Source organism: Populus nigra, chromosome 14 (genome assembly GCF_951802175.1).
Source record: "Populus nigra chromosome 14, ddPopNigr1.1, whole genome shotgun sequence".
Classification (NCBI taxonomy): domain Eukaryota; kingdom Viridiplantae; phylum Streptophyta; class Magnoliopsida; order Malpighiales; family Salicaceae; genus Populus; species Populus nigra.
The window spans coordinates 14,394,190-14,413,116 of record NC_084865.1 but is presented as its reverse complement, the minus strand read 5'-3'; the positions used below and the strand labels follow the sequence as shown (position 1 = coordinate 14,413,116).

At 34.4% G+C, this 18,927-nt stretch overlaps 2 protein-coding genes across 8 annotated transcripts; both read right to left on the bottom strand.

Annotated features, from left to right (window-relative positions):
- Positions 1 to 1,378: 1,378 nt before the first annotated feature.
- On the bottom strand, positions 1,379 to 12,350 carry LOC133673593 (probable starch synthase 4, chloroplastic/amyloplastic). 6 transcript variants are annotated; one of them, XM_062094470.1, is made up of 18 exons: positions 12,067 to 12,350; positions 11,884 to 11,993; positions 11,697 to 11,813; positions 11,393 to 11,600; positions 10,617 to 10,751; positions 9,717 to 9,821; positions 9,436 to 9,534; positions 8,159 to 8,288; positions 7,335 to 7,385; positions 7,129 to 7,239; positions 5,607 to 5,716; positions 5,248 to 5,416; positions 3,573 to 3,656; positions 3,263 to 3,331; positions 2,722 to 2,835; positions 2,089 to 2,150; positions 1,881 to 1,977; positions 1,379 to 1,793 (listed from the first exon to the last, which is right to left on the bottom strand). In XM_062094470.1, exons 1-18 carry the CDS (start codon positions 12,186 to 12,188, stop codon positions 1,674 to 1,676), a joined length of 2,013 nt encoding a protein of 670 aa, XP_061950454.1. In that variant the 5' UTR covers positions 12,189 to 12,350; the 3' UTR covers positions 1,379 to 1,673. The 6 variants fall into 6 exon arrangements, 4 of the variants coding, with proteins under 4 accessions (XP_061950454.1, XP_061950453.1, XP_061950455.1 ...); XM_062094469.1 differs by having other exon boundaries at positions 11,884 to 11,996; positions 12,067 to 12,349; XR_009835007.1 differs by having other exon boundaries at positions 1,753 to 1,793; positions 2,775 to 2,835; positions 11,884 to 11,996.
- A 1,134-nt stretch (positions 12,351 to 13,484) lies between these two features.
- Positions 13,485 to 18,385, bottom strand: LOC133673342 (protein spt2-like). Of its 2 annotated transcripts, none has more exons than XM_062094075.1 (10): positions 18,069 to 18,385; positions 17,524 to 17,604; positions 17,224 to 17,435; positions 16,379 to 16,496; positions 15,619 to 15,696; positions 15,420 to 15,543; positions 14,874 to 15,325; positions 14,643 to 14,782; positions 14,198 to 14,284; positions 13,485 to 13,805 (listed from the first exon to the last, which is right to left on the bottom strand). In XM_062094075.1, exons 2-10 carry the CDS (start codon positions 17,542 to 17,544, stop codon positions 13,694 to 13,696), a joined length of 1,344 nt encoding a protein of 447 aa, XP_061950059.1. In that variant the 5' UTR covers positions 17,545 to 17,604; positions 18,069 to 18,385; the 3' UTR covers positions 13,485 to 13,693. The 2 variants fall into 2 exon arrangements, with proteins under 2 accessions (XP_061950059.1, XP_061950060.1); XM_062094076.1 differs by having other exon boundaries at positions 14,643 to 14,779; positions 18,069 to 18,382.
- Positions 18,386 to 18,927: the final 542 nt, after the last annotated feature.

Sequence of the window (18,927 nt, the reverse complement as noted above, 5' to 3'; positions counted from 1 at the left end):
TTTCAAAATTCAAAACCCCAAAATAAACATACAATTTTGTTGAAGAATAAAATTAAAAAAAAAAAAACAAACTTGAATCCACCACAGTCAATTTGCCAAATACACAACATGATTGTGAGATAAGGATAATCTCGTAGAAAACAAATTAAATAAAACAACAAAACTCAATTTCCAGACAATTTAATGTTAAAGAGCGAAACAAAAAAAATCTAAAAAAAGCAATAATAAAATACTCAAGTCAACATGGGTTAACCCACTGAACTCGCAATCCAGGATATGAAATTGACATAACTTCACAAAAAAAATGAAAAAACAATCATGAAACTCAATTCCCAACCAATCTAATATTAAATGGTGAAATTAAAAAAAATAATAAAAAAAGCCTAAAAATAACTGAAGTCAACTTGTGCACCAAAAACAACTCAAGCTAATCTTCAAAATCCATGTTACGGGTCATAAGGTTGAGACTAAATTTATGGAAGACAAATCTAAAAAAATCACAAAACCAAATCCCTAGTCAACAAAAAAAACCAAAGGGTAAAATTAAAAATAAATTCAATAAAAAAAGGATAAAAAAACAAAAAAAATAATATTTAAAAGAATAAGAACTAAGTTTGATATAAGAATAAAATGAAACAAAATATTTAGGGATGAAATTGAAAAAAAATCAATTAAAAAGAAATAAAAACAAAATAGCAATAAAAAGAATAAAAACCAAATCTGATATAAAAATAAAATGAAACAAAATATTTAGGGATGAAATTAAAAAAAATCAATTAAAAAGGAATAAAAACAAAATAACAATAAAAAGAATAAAAACCAAATCTAATATAAAAATAAAATAAAACAAAATACCTAGTAATGAAATTAAAATAAAATAAAACAAAATATATAACAATTAACTTGATAAAAAACAAATAGAACTCTTAATTTTAGTAGGCCAATACAATTTTGGAGAGGGGAGAAAAAAACATGCTAAAGCTCAATTTCCATGCCTCCACTTACACACTTCTATCATATTTGTTTTTGTATTTTAAAATTATTTTTTTTTATTTTAAATTAATATTTTCAAATCATTTTAATGCATTAATACTAAAAATAATTTTAAAAAATAATAAAAAAATTATTTTAATATATTTTTAATAAAACATACTTTAAAAAATAACCATAACCAAACTCTCAAACAGCAAGTGACCACATGAAAAAAAAGCAACGAGAGGCTTTGAATTAAGAGCACTATGAGTACAAAACGGGTTTCTATAATATTTTCGTAAATATGGAGAAGGTTTGTCTCGTATCTTCAAACTTCTTAATACAATTTCTTTATTCCACCCACCGTCATTTTCTGTTCAATAATAATAAAATTTATTTCATTAAATTAATTAAAAATTCATTTCTTAGATTAAGCTTTTTTGGGGTTTGTTTGCATAAATTTGATTTGTTTCGAGGAAATTATAGGTATAGGAGATTATTCATATTCACAGTAGTATACATACAAAACTGCCATCAATGGACATGAAGATGTGTGAATGCTATGCAGGTGATGATCTGAGCCCCCTTGATACTCAAGCCTCAACACATAACGTTCTACCAAAGCTGATATTGCTTTCCTCCAAATCATTACCTAAATGCGGGTGGGCGTTAGAAGTGTACTTACAGAAGTACAACTAACTTCACAAGCTTTTTAGGGCCGTGTATGCAGAAACATGAACGTCACAGCACTCTGCATTCCATGAGAAGTCCTTAGCCATGGCATCTACTATCTTCTGCTTCCATTTTGATGGGCTGTTCTTCTGCAGAAAAGCATGGCATCATTAAAATAAATTAAAAAAATAATAATAAAAATAGAACAAGAATTCCGTGACCATGCAAGTACTCACAATTTCATCTACAGCCTGGCTCAAAGACAAATATCCAAAGGTAGAGCTAATGAACCGTGAAAATCTAGTGGTCTCTTGTTCACGATCTACAAAATGTCTGTAAAAGAGCTAAAGAGAGTCATTCTAGCTTTACGAGGGAGGAGTGGAAAAAGGGAGAACAAAACGTACAGATGTGAAGTTGCTTAAAATTTTCTACAGAATAGATTACCTGAATTTGTTCTCATTGGATGTTACTGCAACCGGAGCTGCTCCATATTTCAAAGCTTTCAGCTACAAATTTCATATTACACAGATAATGCTAAGTCAATGGAACAGCTTTTGATACAGACACGCGTTCGCATATAAATATATGTTCATTGAGCAGCAACACGAGGAAAGAAACGGAAGGGGAACTTAAGAGATGAAGCAAAATTGATGAAATGTACAAAGTTGACCAAGACATTTTAGCCCATGCCCCCCAAGCCCATATGAATCATATGAAGTTAGGGACACTGAAAGGAAAAAGATCGGTAAAAGAACAAGAGTGGAAATCAGTATAAAGAAAAGAACTTTTCATTCAATTATAAGCACCATGGACTCTCAGGAATACAGAGCTAAAAAGGATGGACTAGCAAATTCCAGCAGCATGATGCAGGATCAGAAGCAGTTTATGCAATTCAACACTTATTAGACACGGGTGGGCTTGTATGGAGTGTTTCTGCAAACAAATGTATGTGTGATCGATCTCTTTAGGCCTTCCCAGGTTTTACTTCGTGTAGGTGATGACTTGGATTTCAGATCTTCCAGACAAGAAGCAGATGCACTGGAGATTTTGTTTTGATGAAAATAATTCTCTACTTACAGGCACTTGGAGTAGAGGATCATGAAAAGATTGGCACAAGATTATGTCTGAACCTGCAAAGATCAGATGCAATAGAGCCTCATCATATTTGTTTATGAATCTCACAGTTTCATCCTGTGGACATTGGAGAACAGAAACCAAAGATTAGAGCCTCAGCTGATAACAACGAGGAAAGTTGGGGATAGGGTACATAGTAGTGTGATAGATACTTCTTCACAGACACAGAAACTTTTGAGTGAAAGAGCATGCAGAGAAAGATTGCATGAGATGATAGAATATCCCAAAGCATTACCACAATATATTCCTTGTTGGAGGTTTTTTTTTTTTTTCCTTCATCGGCTCAGAATGCCCTCATATGCACACACAACAAAGTGTTTGGTACTGAGTTTATACTGCGTTTAGGTGCTTGAAGATGATTTTGAAAAAAAAACACTCGAAAAACTTTGATTTGATGTTTTTTCAGTCCAAACACACTTCCAAAAGCACCCACACCACATTACCAAACACACACACACAGAGTAGCTATGATTGTACCCTCTACCTTTAGTTCTTTCTTAAGATATTCCAGTGCTCCATCTGCACTTGTCGCTTTGCTTCCCATGAAGATGAACTGAGTGGGAAACAACTAAACAAATCAAATTCATGTATATTTCTGTATAAGACTAAAAATGAAAAATGACAACAGTAGTTTTTACTGATTCATGCGGCTGCCAAGGAAAATTGAGAATCACTGTTCTTGTCACTTTCTTAAGTACCCTCATTTCACCAGCTAGTAAGGAGTTTCCCCAATATTCAGCACTAAGCCCTGTATTCTCTTTAAAGAAATAAAGATCCCAAAAACATGTACAAACCTGGACACTCTTTGGTGTAGCATTCCAAACTGCCTTCTGGTTATTCAGATCAAAATCCAAAGATTCTGTGGAGATGCATCCTACCTGATTAGAAAGCATTTGAACCTTTCAGTTTGATGGTCTAGTCTAATATATCCTGAGAAGTTTATTATGTTTCATACACCTTAGAATAACTTATTATGAAAATAAATGCACCTGCTCCAGGATATTTTAATTGTTATCATACATATATTGGAGATGCCAAAGTTAAGAATCAAAATGTGCAGAATAATTTTAAGCCAGGGAACAAGAAGCTTAAGAGCTAAAACATGCCCCTGGGTACAAAATATTGACCTAGGAACCATATGTGGAACCTGTGCTATGTGCACAACACAAAGCTACCACATTTTGAACACTTAGCTGTTAGCCCTTTTTTTAAATGGATCCTTGAAAGCATTTGGCTTTCTGATTTTTCACATCAAAATGAGTAGAAAACGGTGCATTTTGACAATACATACTGGCAAGTCCAAATGGTTTAATATGCAAATGATTCTTACTAGGATTTTATTCAGTAGATTTATTTTCTTTGTTAGTATAAAAGATTCTAACTAGGATTTTCTATGTTTAGATTGGTCCTAAATAGTATAGAATATCCTATTTTCTATATTTCCTACTGTATATACTTTAGTATAGAAGTATCTATGCAGGAGAGTTAGGGATGGTGGAGAGTTTTGATAATTATGGTTTGAGAGTCAAACTCAGGTTCTAAAGTATTACTTGCTTTTACCACTTTTTTGATCTAATCCTCACAACTCTCCACCATCCCTAGCTCCTGCATAGATTCCTCTATACTACAATACATTCAATAGGAAATATATAAAATATCTACATTAAACATGACCAATATAAAGAAAGAAAAATCCTAATTAGGATCTTTCACACTTGGAAGAAAATAAACCTAATGAATAATTCTACATTCTTCTTATTTTGATTTTTTGCGTGCATCAACAAAGCTCTACCTGCATACATGAGCTTCATGTAATGACTAGTGCCTGTATGTATTGCAGGCTTTCTAATCAACAGCCACCATGCATCTCCTTGGCACTGTCCCATTGCGCAATATTACAATATCTTCCCTACAAACTACAATTCACACCAAAAACATGGACACCCTTTTAGGCAGGACACCCAGGTTCCCCACTATAAAAGTTGTATTTGAAGGATACTAATGAGTAATGATACAATCAAACACCCAGGTTCCCCACTATAAAAGTTGTATTTGAAGGATACTAATGAGTAATGATACAATCAAAAGGCTCACTTTGATAGTTAGGTCTATGGTGGTGATGTAAGTTTAGGGTTCAACACCATTATCCATTCCTGGGTACACATCCACACAACCATTGTGCCTGATCTCTATTGCTCACTTCATCCAGTTCCTTATGTTTCCCTAAGGTCTTTACTTTGACTGCTCCCATTCATTGGTAAACATATAACATGCCTCATCTCACCAATCAAATGCGTCCAGATTGTAAGAGAGTAAATCACATAATAAGGTTAAAAATTCAGATTCTCTTGACAGTACCTTTCCCAACACAGCCGGATAACATAATTAAAAATTTAGATTCATTTGATATGTCATAACATGAAGGACACATCGAAATCATTATTTCAAGGTCCTATATGCAACACTTACAAGAACAGTTGATGAATTTTTGGATAACCCCAGCTGCTGCTGCAATGCAACTTTGCAAATGGATTTCCCCTTTAGGTCATCTGCACTATAATTTTTTGGAAGAAATTTGTCCTTTGAAGGATCCCAGGTCGAGTTATCAAACCCACAAGGAGAAACAAGCAACTTGTCCCTAAAACCAAGAATGTACCAGGAAATTTATTTTATCACACAAAAAAAAAAGGAAAAAAAAAAACATGTCCTGTTATGGGAAGTTTCTGAAAAAGGCTACCCAGTGAGGTATTAAAATAACAACATTGCCAACAAATTAATGAGTTGCAGCAAGAATAGAATCTAAAAGCTGGAAACGCCATGTAACTTACTTGTGAATCGCTAAGGTAGGTTCTAATCCGTGACTGAAACTATTAATGATACTTTCTTTTGAATAAATAGATTGCACCATAACAACTTTATTTGCGTACACAAGTCCACCCTGCATATTAGTAACAGATAAAATATTCAGGTAATGGAAGAGGAAAAAGAAGTTAGAACTTCAATACATGAGAGACAGTTCATATGTTTAAGATTAGCAGGTATTTATCAAGTGTCTAAAATTTTGCAACTTGACCTTCCCTAACATTAGATTAATCATGTGAAATCATGGTATAATGAAAGATCTTTTTTTTATTTCATATTTTTTTCTCAATTTCTAAATATCCACAGAATTTGACAGAAGAGGAACTTGGTCAACTTCACCGCTTCAGCATCATACTAATTAGTTGACGTAACAATAAGAAGTTACTTCTTCCAACTAAAGGAGAAAATTTGCAATCTAGGAGGGATTCTATTACCATTGAACAAAATGGTTCAGAATGCAACTAAAAGACTACAAATAAACCCATATTCAGTATTCACAGTGTTAGAGCATCCAACCCAAAGCTTAAGTTCGTAATTGGCGAGGCCACTATACCTTATAAAACATCAGAAGGTCCAAACTTCCCTGAAGTGGGATTTACTCACACTAGGATCCCCTCTCATGTCTAGGCCCAAAAGGTAAATAATGAAAATCACTAAATCAATTTTAGTCCATCTATCAAGAACAACAGAAAGATAACTCCTCTCTGATACAGCAGTAGCTGGCTTTGATATAAATACACCAAACAGTGGCAAGCTTTGGTACTGTGTATAAAAGCATCCAATCCAGAAGTTTAAGCTAGTAGATAGTGGCTCTGTTTGACCTTATTGTGATTATAAATTAAGCAGATTTGGTCCAAATTTTAATAGTAGAAGCGTTTGGCCTTTAAAAGTAGAAGAGTTTGGTAAAGAACTTGCATTTAAAAAAAAGCAGGCAGACTGTCTCTGAAAAAAAGGTAAAAGCTGATTATGAGATAAGCATGTCTTCCCCTTTAATCATCTAAAGGGGTTGCTATTTTTACAAGCACAACTAGGTCAAAACAATGTATCACTCATAAACTGCATATCAGCCATCATATAAAATCAATATGGGGGTTTTTTGACATAGGATTCTACTACAATTATTCTGTTGATTATCATGTGACTCGGTACATTCTCATTCACTGACATGTAGCAAATAAGCAACAACTTTCAATGGTTTCTTCGATGCAAAAGGTTAATAATAAAGAAGAAACAAAATGAATCCTTGAAAGATAGCCAACCACATGCTAGTTTGGCTTGCAGATCTAATGATTCTTTTTGTGGCTAATTTCTGTAAGTGAAGATCCAAGAAGATGACTTACCAAGCATGTATAAGAAAAGGAGCAAAAGATAGTACAAGACTGCAAGTAACTATAGAAAAACATTTTAGCTACATAGCTATTAAAGAAATTTTCTACTAAAAAGAGAGACATTCAGAAGGGAAAAAAATTGATAGACAAAATTATTTACCTTCAGAATATTGACAAGATGTGTCATAGTGTGATCTTGTAAACGGTCAGGACGGTGAAGTCTAGCAGGATCAAGTCCGCATAGTGCTAGCTTATCAGGTTGCTCAAGGCACTAAAACATTATAACAGCAACATAATATTATGTACAGAGTAAAAGGTCCCAGCCAGAACCAGTAAAGCCAGAATGGAAGAGATGTAAGAACCTACTTGTGAGTCAAAGCCATGGCATGTCAACAATACTCTGGTACCTCCAAGCCCCTGTGGATATGACAAACAAAAGCTATGATGGCACAGATTTTAACAGAATAATGTTTACGTTCCCTCTTCCACTGCAATAAGTACTGGAAAAAGGGATAAAGTAAAACAGGAATACAAGGTGACATTTAAAAAGTCCAGGTCAGAAGAAGAATGCTTATAGCCAAGTCTGGCCTTTCGCATCCTGAAGAAAAGGAGAAGGTGCACAGAAATTACTTATAGTGTAATGAAATCAAAGTTCCATGGTCTGAACCCTGGGGTTATTTGATGCAAATTCCAAACACTCCACTTAGTTCTACCTCTAGTCCATCCATAAGTCCACTGGATCTCTCAGGCTTAACAATGAAATCCATGCTCAGTAATACAAATCAACAATAGTCAAGGATATGGCCATGTCTCATCTTTATCTCTCTCGTTCATACTCCAAGTTGCTTGATGGTTATTTTGAACAAGATGTCCAATATTATGTCTTAAATATTAACAGTAGCAAATTACTGTTTTAAGATGCATGAACCTTTCTTTCTAGGCAAGTACACTCATGCACACAATAGAGATTCAGCCAACTTCCTCATCCTCCACCTCTATTCTTATATGTACAGGAGATACCATCTGACTCAAAGGCCAGTAGAAACTTTGAAGTTTCAACGTACTTTGCTTCTTTTCATGAATATGCACGTAGAAAGAAAGATAGAGAAATGACAAGTGTCATGAGGCAAACATCTGCACGCCAAATCAAATAAATCATTAAGCTGAAAAGAAAGCCGATCAAGTTGCACCTGTTTAACAAAAATATCCCAAAAGAGTGGCCCGACGATAGCAGTTTCCCAATTGTGTATGTGCAACACATCAGGCTGCTTTCCAGATTTTGCTATATAATCCAATGAAGCACGAGAGAAATACGTAAATCTGAAAGCATCAAACAAAAAAAAAGACCCAACAAAACAAATTGTTATCTACTGATTATAACAAACAAGCAAGGAACAAGTTGAAAGAAATAGCATAAGGAAACTAAAAATATGTTAGTTCTTTTGTGCACAGTTCAAAATAGAATCATATGAGAAAAGGTCTCACACAAAATTCTGAAATGTTAAATAATTCAAACTGCCAACTGCTCATTCTCTCATTACTGATTTGAAAATATCTGTTTATATATGCTTTATTCCCTCAGAAAAAGATGTACAAGCTAGTCTTTCAGTCTTCATAAAAAAAAATATCATTGTATAAGAGTATAGGGTTTCCTTGTGAAAATCATAAGTTAATATCACTATTAAATTCTTCAACATTATTTCAAAAATTATTTAATTTGACAGAAATTGACCAGAACTCCAAAGGCAGGATCCATATCACTAAAAAAATCTACTACCAGCTCAGCATAAATTGGATGTCTCAGTTTCAAAGAGAATGCACATGTCAACTAATTTATTTTTGAACTATGATGGATGGCTGATTTTTACATACAGAAGTTTGACTGGTGTGCAGGTTGAGAGATGCAGTGCAGTTGTTAAATGATCAGGATGCTTAAAGACAGAGAACTACTTGGAGGCTACTAACAGCACAGCTTTTAGTTAAGGGTATGGATGGCTATTAGAAGAGAGACTGGGACTAAGGAACTGTTGGATAGACATAAATCTTTTCACACCAAAGAAGATCATTTTGAAACTCATCCAAACAACATTCTCTCTCTACTGTCTTTTGACCACAAGATTCATCAACTTTGCAGTTGACTGGAAGTTGTAATATAACTCCTTTCTGTACTAAATGAAAACACCTCTCCCTACAGATACCTATATCAACAAGAATTGAAATATGAATTTCTTTCCAATGTCATTGGGTTGGAAAGGTGCCACACCAGTACTAGAGTAATGGTTAATGAATCTAAAAGTCATTGGCACATGCATTAAACACTTTCTTTACACCATCCATTACTTATGTTGAACATGGGGATTTCCTACAACCCTATAGGATATACATATTATCACAAGTGAAGAGAATTTGAAAAGCGTTAAATAAGTAATTTGTAAAATAAGCAGTAACAGGAATAATTTTTACCAACCGTTCAAAGTCATCTGAGTAGCCATATACCCTTTCACGATCAAAAAAGGATGAATAATACAAAGGTTGAATGAGAGTGACTCCAATGCCATGGACAATGCTGAACAACCAGCATTAACAATAAGATCGAGGTAAAGAGCTTAAACAATGAAGGCAATGTAAAGGCAATATCTCAGTTGCTTGTTGAAAAAAAATTTCCTGGGTAACAATAGACTGAAATGGAGGTTAATCATGAAAATAACAGCATAATCTTCCTGTATCAAGGAAACAGCCGAAACTCACCCAGTCCAAATTCTGTTTCCATGCAATTGACCATTAAAATATGAATACAACTCTGCCTCAATTTCTCGCAGTCCTTGCATTTCAGTGAGGTCCAGACATGCATACCTTCAGGGAGATGACATAAAATTTTCAGGCTTGTAATCTAGATTCTAGTGTATAATCAAAAAAATACCTGGAACAGCAAACATTCAATGAAATCTTTTCATGCTGCAGTCAATTATAAAATGACAAACAAGTTCAAGTTCACTTCCTACTACAGATAAACTCGTTTTCTTAATTCAATAACTAAGTAAAGTTCAGATATGGGGAGGGGGGGGGGGGGGGGAGGGGGGGGGGAGTCTGTAACAATTATATCACGGCACGTGGCCTGGTACATTTTCTACCAATATTTGGCATCTCATACAAAGTTCGATTGTGTGAAAGAAGCCCTATGTTCCCTCACAGTCCCAAGGGTTTTTGTCCTCGGTGCAACTCAACTATATCAATAAACAACAAGTGATAATGTCCTACAAACTTGGAGGATGCATGGTTAACTTCTCATTTTCGTACACACCTCACCTCTAGACTATTCCGGTTTAGAAATTCCAAATCAGTGGTATATAATAATAGCATGCTCAAAAGAGGTGTTGACACCTTGCTGTGCAGAATCAAAATTGGGAAGACATAGAACCCAATGTGAGAGGAATTTGATTATCATACTCTGATAGAAACATTTTAGCGTACTCATGGCTGTACTGCTAGAGCCCCCCCTCCCTCTCTTAAAAAAAAATACAATAATTAAGATGAACACACTTGGACAAACTGTAAACAGTTCTAGTGAACACGCATCTTTATACAAAAATGTCCCTAACAAGAGATTGAAATAAATATAAAACACAAAAGATGAGGTACATCAATTACTTTGGCAAAATAACCTCCACTATGTGTCCTTTTTTCTGCAGTGCCTTTGATAAGCCTGTCACATATGATGACAAGGATCCAACCGATACCAGTGGTTCCATTTCAGTGCAAATTTGGATTATGTGAAAACCATTCCTGAATTTAAATTATAATTAATTAGCATCAAAATAATTTACAGTGTGACTGTGATAAAAAGCATCAAGATCCGGTACACCAACTCATGCAAGTTTAAACATTGAGAATATATATAAAAAAAAAAAGTAGCAAGTCAACACGCACACATGCATTTGAAAGTGCTTTTCAAAATGCATTTGGGCTGAAAAAAGCATCAAAATAATTGATTTTATGTGTTTCTAGATAGTTTTGATATAAAAATCAAAAAACACCTATCAAAGCTTTTTCAATAAAGAATCTACACCACATTACCAAACACATGCACACACATGCATTTGAAAGTGCGTTTGGATTGAAAAAGCATCAAAATAATTAATGCATTTTTAGGTTTTTATGAATGGTTTTTTTATAATGATGCTAAAAGTATCACAAAACACCAATTGATGCCTTTTCAGTTCAAAAGGCACTTTTGCAAAAGCACACACAGGCGTTTGAAAGTGCTTTTCAAAGCAGGTTTAAAAAAAACTAGTAGCAATTCAATTCACACATGCGTTTGAAAGTGTTTTTCAAAGTGCGTTTTTGATGATGCTGAAAACATCAAAAACACCTATAGATGCCTTTTCAGTCCAAAAAAAAACACTTTTAGATGAAGTAATCATTACTTTCTGCTTCCAACGGAGAAGTGACGGAGTTGTGCCAGAAGCTCAGCATCAGTTTTCTGCCGGATGTCGAAGAAAACAAGAGCTACACTAAACTTGTTACCCATGACTGCTTTTCTCATACCAGAAGCCTCAGCAGAATCAATCAAGCCAGTTAGGACCATTGAGTCAATCCGAAGCAGCAATTCCCGCCACAATGATTGCTCATTTCCTTCAGAAAGCGCAGTCATTAAAATAAATAAATTTGTAATCAATTATTTATTAAATAATTTAACCACAAAAAAAAACAAAAATTCAATCACCAAACCTAATTTGTTGACAGCCTCCAATTGCTGGATTTTATCAAGCAACAACTGCTTCTCTCTGTTTGCTTTATTGAGCTCTTCAACAGCCACAAGGCGTAGTTTGTTTAAGTAAAGAATATCTAAAACGAAAATCATTAATTACTCATTTATTTATAAACAAAATAAATAGAAAAAAAATGTATTACTTACTCTGCTGAGCTTCTTTAAAAAGCAGCCAAATGTCATTATATTTCTCTTCCTCCTCTTCTTTAAGTAAGCCATCAGCGTCTCCTCCATTGTTACTATTCTTGCTGCTGCTGCTGCTGCAGACGAGACAAGATTATCAAATCACTCATTTGAAATTTGAAAACAGAATTGGTATTAATTAATTACCTGAGGGAGCAGCAAACTGTTCGTCGAGCTTTGACGGTTTTTTGGTGGTGGATTGATGGGTTGGATTTTGGGAAGCCAGCGAGTGAGAGGATGGTAGAGTTTATTACAGACTCCATTTTCATTTACGGTTTATTTATTCGTTTGAGTCACTAACCCCCGATGCTCCGCCCTAGGCAAGGGCCATTTTACGAGGACAAAACAAAAAGAGGTGGCAGGCATGAAACATGTGACTAGAGCACCCACTCTCATCACTGGCTTCAAGCCTTCAACTCAGTTCAAGCAAGTTTATTAAACATAATTATAAAACTTAGTCCGGCTTAACCGATGAATCAAAAACTCTTGGGCCGAAATCATGTTTTTTTAAAAAATCAATTCAAAAATAATAAAAATAAATAAATTAAATTTATGAATCAAGATACACATATAAACTAGATTTTAAACCAGACTTAATTATAGTTATTGTGTTTTTGATATAAATTACTTGCAAGATGTAATTATGTTTTGTGTAAAAATCAATTAGACATAATATGTTGATAAAACTTTTATGATATTATAGAAGTTTTCCTTTAAAACTTCTTTTTTTTAATTAATTCTAGGTTTCAATGCGTGGTTCTAATTGACAATAGTTTCTTTACCTATTCATGAGGCGCAGGTTAAATATCAAACTCCTGTGAAAATTAAAAGGATATTAATCATATTTTTATATTTGTCCATACAATACAAAGCATGGAAAAATATTTTGAATATAATTATATGAGATTCCCACTATATGTAGACAATTGAAGTTCGTTTGACTGCTTCTACAATCCAATTTGTAATTAAAATAAATTCTTCTCATTTATAAAATCGAGGACATATTTGAGACAGATAAATAAATATTAGAGGGTGAGAATGCAAGGTTGGGTGAGTTGATTTTATGACAGCTATTCAAACAAGAATAACTAGGAAAATCAGCAACTGAACAGAGGGATATAATTGCAAAACATAAAACAAAGAGTGACTAACATGAATCTTTACAATCTTCAACCTCCGGCCCGCTGAAGGAGAACGAATCCGTTCGTTTGACCCGGATAGCAACCCCCAGGAACAATCCAATTACAAAACAAAAACCTCTCTCCAATCTCTTTTTCAATCTTCAACCGATTCAAGCCAACCATTTGGTATTTATTATAGAAGCTTTTTACGGCAGTGATTTACAAATTATAATTTTTTTTTTAATAAAAAGTTCATAATGATAAACCAAATACTTTCAAGATTATAATATTTTAATAAATAAAAAAAACAGTTTCAACCACCTTCCCACGCTACCACACCAAACGGGCATTCAAAAGCCTACGAGTAATAGCTACTTGGGTTTTATGAACCCTATCTTCGAAATTTCTTTGGAAGAAATAAGGAAATGCAAACAAAAGCAGGAATTCAATCGAGGTACAAACAAGATTTAATTTCTGTAATCCAAACATTTTGCTGGTCTCACTTAATTCTAATCTTTTTTTTTCCTTGACTTTCAATTATTCTTCACTATTATTGATAAATTACTGACATCATCAACAACACGGAGCATATTCGGAAACAATGACAACAAGAATCCAAACTAAGTGCAGGAACACGTCATAAGGACATCTTCTCATCGATGACTTAGCTTGCGCTTCTTTGCCAGCTTTCTCTCCCGTTCTCGCCGCTCCTCCTCTTCTATCAATCGGAGTTGCTCTTCATCCTCCTCTCGTGCGATTCGAGCACTGCATCACCATGCACATACATGAATATCAAATAACTACAAGTTGGATGTGATCCAAAGCATATCCCTAAGTTGGGTGTGATGGAGCAGCACATCAACTCTATTCTCCTTTGTGATTTCCTCGCCAGCCACTCAAATCAAAGCATACTTGTGAAATATATTTTTACCAAAACATGCTCAAGGAAAAGGAACAAATAAAGATCTTGGTTAAAAAAGTTGACAGGGATGTTGAAAAAAAAAGGGAAAAAAAAGAGGCAAGTTGATTAAGAGCTGCGATGGGGATGTTAAAAAACAGAAAAAGCAAGTTGAGAACAAAATCAACAGTCAATACAGAAAACAGTGGATAACAACATTCAATAACATTCTCGTCTACGATTATTTAATGATACTAACCTTCTCCTCTCTTCCTTCATGATGTCATCGAAATTTGCCTCCATGTCACTATCATCATCATCATCATAGTTACCACGGTTTTTATTTCTGCAAAGAAACAGCAGTAGCTCATAAAAAAGAAATTACCTCAAACCATCTATCAAGATCACATAAAAGCATCAACAAAAATCCAGGCACACAAGTTGACTAATCAAATCCAATTTAATTGTGAATCCAAAAGTAGGTCACCCAAAACCATATCACAGCTTGATAATTCTTACAACACAACTGATAAATTAGAGGGCATGATATTGACTGAGAAGCTCTCTAAGTCAAGAGATCATTACTTGAGAAAAATATGAATCAGGCAGATTGATTATTCAACAAAATAACAGCAAGAAAGTTTTTGAAGAAGGGAAATGAAAGATGGTATGTGAAAGGGCAGAAGCAGCAGTAGCAGCTTTACCCAATTAATTTTCTGAGCATACTGAAAGCATCCTCATCATCAGAGCCTGCATCAGGATACGGTCTGACAGGCTTTTTCTTGGGGCGGTTATCTTGTAACGATGCATGAGACGAAACTTGCTTGATTGGCTTATTTATCTGCTAATATTCCAGGCAGGAAGTGAGAGATAAAGAAACATTTAACAAAGATTATGTTGTCGTAACCATAAAAATATAAAGAATGGGCTCAAACCTGAGATTTTAAAGATGACAGTGGCTGTTTTGGTATCAGTCTAGCCTTATTGGGTTCTTGAAATCCTTTTCTCTGTTCCCAGTGTTGCTTTGGAACAGATGACTTCGAAGGGTTTGAAGGGAGAGATTTGTGCATAGCAGGCAGGATTTTCTTAGCACTTGGTGATGAGGCCTTCTTCTGCATGATGGAGGAAGCAGGTGTCTTTGAAGGCAAGAATTTTGGCCCTGCAGGCCGGCCAGGCCCAGTCCCATTGTTGCTACCTAACTGCCTTTTGGAGTTTATCGATGTCGTGTCAGGTTTATTAGCAGAAGTTGGCTTTTGTGACCCTACTTTAGCATGCATTTGACCATTCCTGAAAACTGGCTTCCTTTCTTCGCGAATGCCATGAATATTTCTGCCACTATTGCTGGAAGCTTGTTTGATCTTTTGTGGAACTTGAGCAGATCTCGCCTCTTGAACATCAGCAAAAAACCTGTATAAGTTTCCTCAATAAAAATAGCATGCAAACTAATCATGAATAACCAGATCATGAACAAAAGCAGTTACCAGAATTTGGAGCAGAGACATTTCGGGGGGCAGGCTGTTTTGTAGGAGCTGGGAGCTCTGCATCATCTGTTAACAAGAAAGAATAATCTCTCGTATCCTTGAGTTTTTGGACTTTTGTTTTTACCTGCACATTAAGTGAAAATCAATGTCATTGATGACTACAAAACGAAGAAGAAATGAAAAGAGCTGCTCAGAATACCTCATTCTTTACTTTCGGTACAAGTCCATGTACTCTGTTTTTTAAACCTGTAGCCATTGAAGAGGAGCTCTTTTTGTTCTGCAAAAGCAAACAAGATTGTGAAAGTAAGATCTCCATCTGATTTATACTAGCAGATGTTTGCAGAATCTTCATTCCAACATGGCAACAAGTCAAATTCATAACAGCATTTGCAGTTGCAGATCACTGAAGTAAAGCAGTCCAAAATCAACAAAACCTACAATGAAGAAGCTAGAGAACAAACCAATACAGAGTAAAGACTAGATCACACCTATACTACCAACGCTACGAAATTTATGTCAAAATATTGATTTCACTCAATACAAAGGTCCATTTCAAGTATGCCATTCCATTTACAAAAAAAAAAAGGTAAAAACCGAAATTGACACCCCTAGAAAACTTATGGCATTATAGTGACTGAACTGGTTTAGGAAATTACAATGTAGTAATATACTAAATTTCAAGTATCAGAGCTGCCTTTTTCACATCAAAGTAGTTCCACAGGACTCCCTTTGGGAGTAGCATACTCCACCAGTCAGGAAGATTATCTATTTGTAAATTGCAAAAATTAAAGCAACCACAATAAGAATTAGCAAAATTAGGCACCTATAATATCGCAAATTTTAAATCAATGTAACAATGCTCTACAAGAATGCATGTACAAAAATGCTTTGTGAAAAGATAATCTGCTGCACGCATTTCTCACATGATTTGGAAAAAACAAAAAGTTTATGATACATACAGTATGTTGGGCGTTTGGAACTCTGAGAGCCAAATGTTGGTTTTCTATTATTGACTTGCTTTCTTGAATTACTCTTTGAGAAATAACTGGTTGAGAAGGGCCAAAGAATGAACCATAACTGCAGAAAAATAAAGCCGGTGATGTGAAACAAACCATTAAGAAAAATAAGCATGAGCAAACATGCACGAATTCTACAATTCCTACACCCAAACATAATTTCAGACTGTTGAAGTTAGTTTCACAGGATGAACTTAAATGAAGGGACAAAAAATAAAACTTGTCTGGTCAAGTTTTTAGTGAGATGTTCCAGAGGTGAGGCCACACTTAAGTAGTTTTAGACCCTGAATTAGTGGTCTATGTCTTTTATAAAATTTATAAGAAACCAATCATGCCATCACCCTAACTATACTCACAAGGACATGTTTGGCTGATCTTTTGGCACCAAAAGATTCATGTTAGATTAGGCTTTGATGACTTGGCAGCTGGAATAAACCAGTAAAGTTATCAACATTATAATACTGTAGAACAGGCAAGGCTTGTTCATATCAATCACTTAATTCCCTGACTCTCGTGATGCCTATGACACGTGATTCTCGCGTGTAATTATGACTGAAAGATACACAAATAATTACAAATTGAACTGTAAACATCCAACTGTCTCGCATAAAGTATTGTGTTCAAGTGTGGGCATGCATGTCTATGTTCACCAGAGGTTTGGCATTTACAAAAGGTCTACAACATTCAGTGTCGACATTCATTTTTAGATGAAAAAAGAAGCTCATTTCCCCGTGATAACAAAAAGAAACAAGTTTGAATGCATTAAGAAAAAAGAACACATCACTCACTTATCAGATGGGAGTTTTTTCTTCTCTTGGGATTTAGAAAGAGTAGAACCACTTTCCTTCCGCATCTTCTTTCTAATTTGTTCTTTAATCCGCTCCCTTAATTCAAGATATTCCACTTCCTCTACAGTGGGTTTTCGTTCTTCTTCCTCTTCATACTCCTCCTCCACTTGCTCTTCACCTTCCTCCTCATATTCATCATAATATTCATCTTCCTGCATGAACATAGCACTAATTAATGGGGGAAAATGTCTATATTCAGAAATAAAAACTTTGATATTGAACCTAGAAAAAACGGTTTACCTCTCTATCATATCCTCGCATTGTCGCTTAAAATCTTCGATTCGATCAACGGAAAGTTGCTCTAATTAAAACCAATTGTTGCTGAAAATACACAAAAATTGGGAGAAAAAAAATACCGGCTCAATAAGAACCCAAAATTCTCTCATAACCCAAGGCGTGGTTACTCGTTACATTGTCTTAGAGCTTTTAAAAGGTCAAGAATTTCATAGAATCAAAATTCACAAAAACCAGATCACTTCAATCAGCTCCGAAAACAAACAAGATTTAACACGTATAATATAATTACCTCCAAAACCACCAGATTTGACAAATACTTACGAAATATTCAACCACAAAACATGGAAGATAGGTCAGATCTATACACATCTTTAACTGGTTTTTTTAATTATTAATTTCACACACAAAATTATTACAGTGAAACACAATTGAAAAAAAACGCGAGAATCCATCAAATAGGAGCCAAATTCATGCAAAAAAAGAGCCCGGTCTTAAAAATACATTAAGAAAAAAAACTGAAATCGACAAGAAAAAATAACAGGAATTACCTTAAATTTTCACGAGAAAAAGATCGAAACAGCGCTATTTGTGATCGCGAAAGCAGAGGCAGAGAACGACCGAGAACGGGACAAGTCCGATTGAAAGAAGAGAGTCAAAAGACCTATTGGATCTATATATTGCACACAAGCGTTCGAGAGAGAGAAAGAGAGGGCTTGTGGTTTCATTAGGTTTTCGGGGATAAAGAAGTGGAAACGGAAGGATCCGGGGACAAAGAGGGGACTTTCACTAACATGCGCCGTATAGTGTGATGCGCACCCCATCCCAATTTTGCGGTTCTTCTTTCCTTATGGGCTAAACGTTTACCTTTGTGGTTTCTTGATACTTGGTAACGTTTCTTTGGGCTAAATTTATAACATTTTATTCACTCATATTTTCTTTATTTGACAGCTTGGAGATTAATTCGGATCGATTTACGTGTAAATTAAGATTATTTCACTCGTATTTGGTTAGAGATATTTTCGAATCAATTTACGTGAATAAATCTGTGTTGTGAGGTGAAAATAGTATTTAATACTTTATTTTTGTGTATTGTGCATATAAATATTTTAAGTTGTAATGTATTAAAAATAATTCAGCAAATATATTTCATTTGCACTAAATTATTTATAATTTTTTAAACTCACATGTGATGCGATGTAAAATATTTATTTTTATTTGCTAAAATATTATTACAATCCTTTATATAATTCTTTATATAGAAAAAAAAATAAAAACTCTAATAATACTACATAGAAAAAAAAATATTTATTTATTTCTCTAGATAGGAAACAAAAGCTAATCATTTTAAATAGAAAAAAAAAACATGACAATACAAAATAGAAAAAAATAAAATTAATTAGAAAAAAT

Coding starts and splice junctions, on each gene's coding strand:
- LOC133673593 (XM_062094469.1), bottom strand. CDS start 12,188: ATGAAAATGGAGTCTGTAATAAACTCTACCATCCTCTCACTCGCTGGC. Junction 2,151..2,721: donor ATCCTCTACTCCAAGTGCCT/GTAAGTAGAGAA, acceptor TGAAATTTGTAG/CTGAAAGCTTTGAAATATGG. Junction 1,978..2,088: donor TCCAATGAGAACAAATTCAG/GTAATCTATTCT, acceptor GCTCTTTTACAG/ACATTTTGTAGATCGTGAAC.
- LOC133673342 (XM_062094075.1), bottom strand. CDS start 17,544: ATGCGAGGATATGATAGAGAG. Junction 15,544..15,618: donor TACCGAAAGTAAAGAATGAG/GTATTCTGAGCA, acceptor CTTAATGTGCAG/GTAAAAACAAAAGTCCAAAA. Junction 13,806..14,197: donor ATGAAGGAAGAGAGGAGAAG/GTTAGTATCATT, acceptor ATGGTGATGCAG/TGCTCGAATCGCACGAGAGG.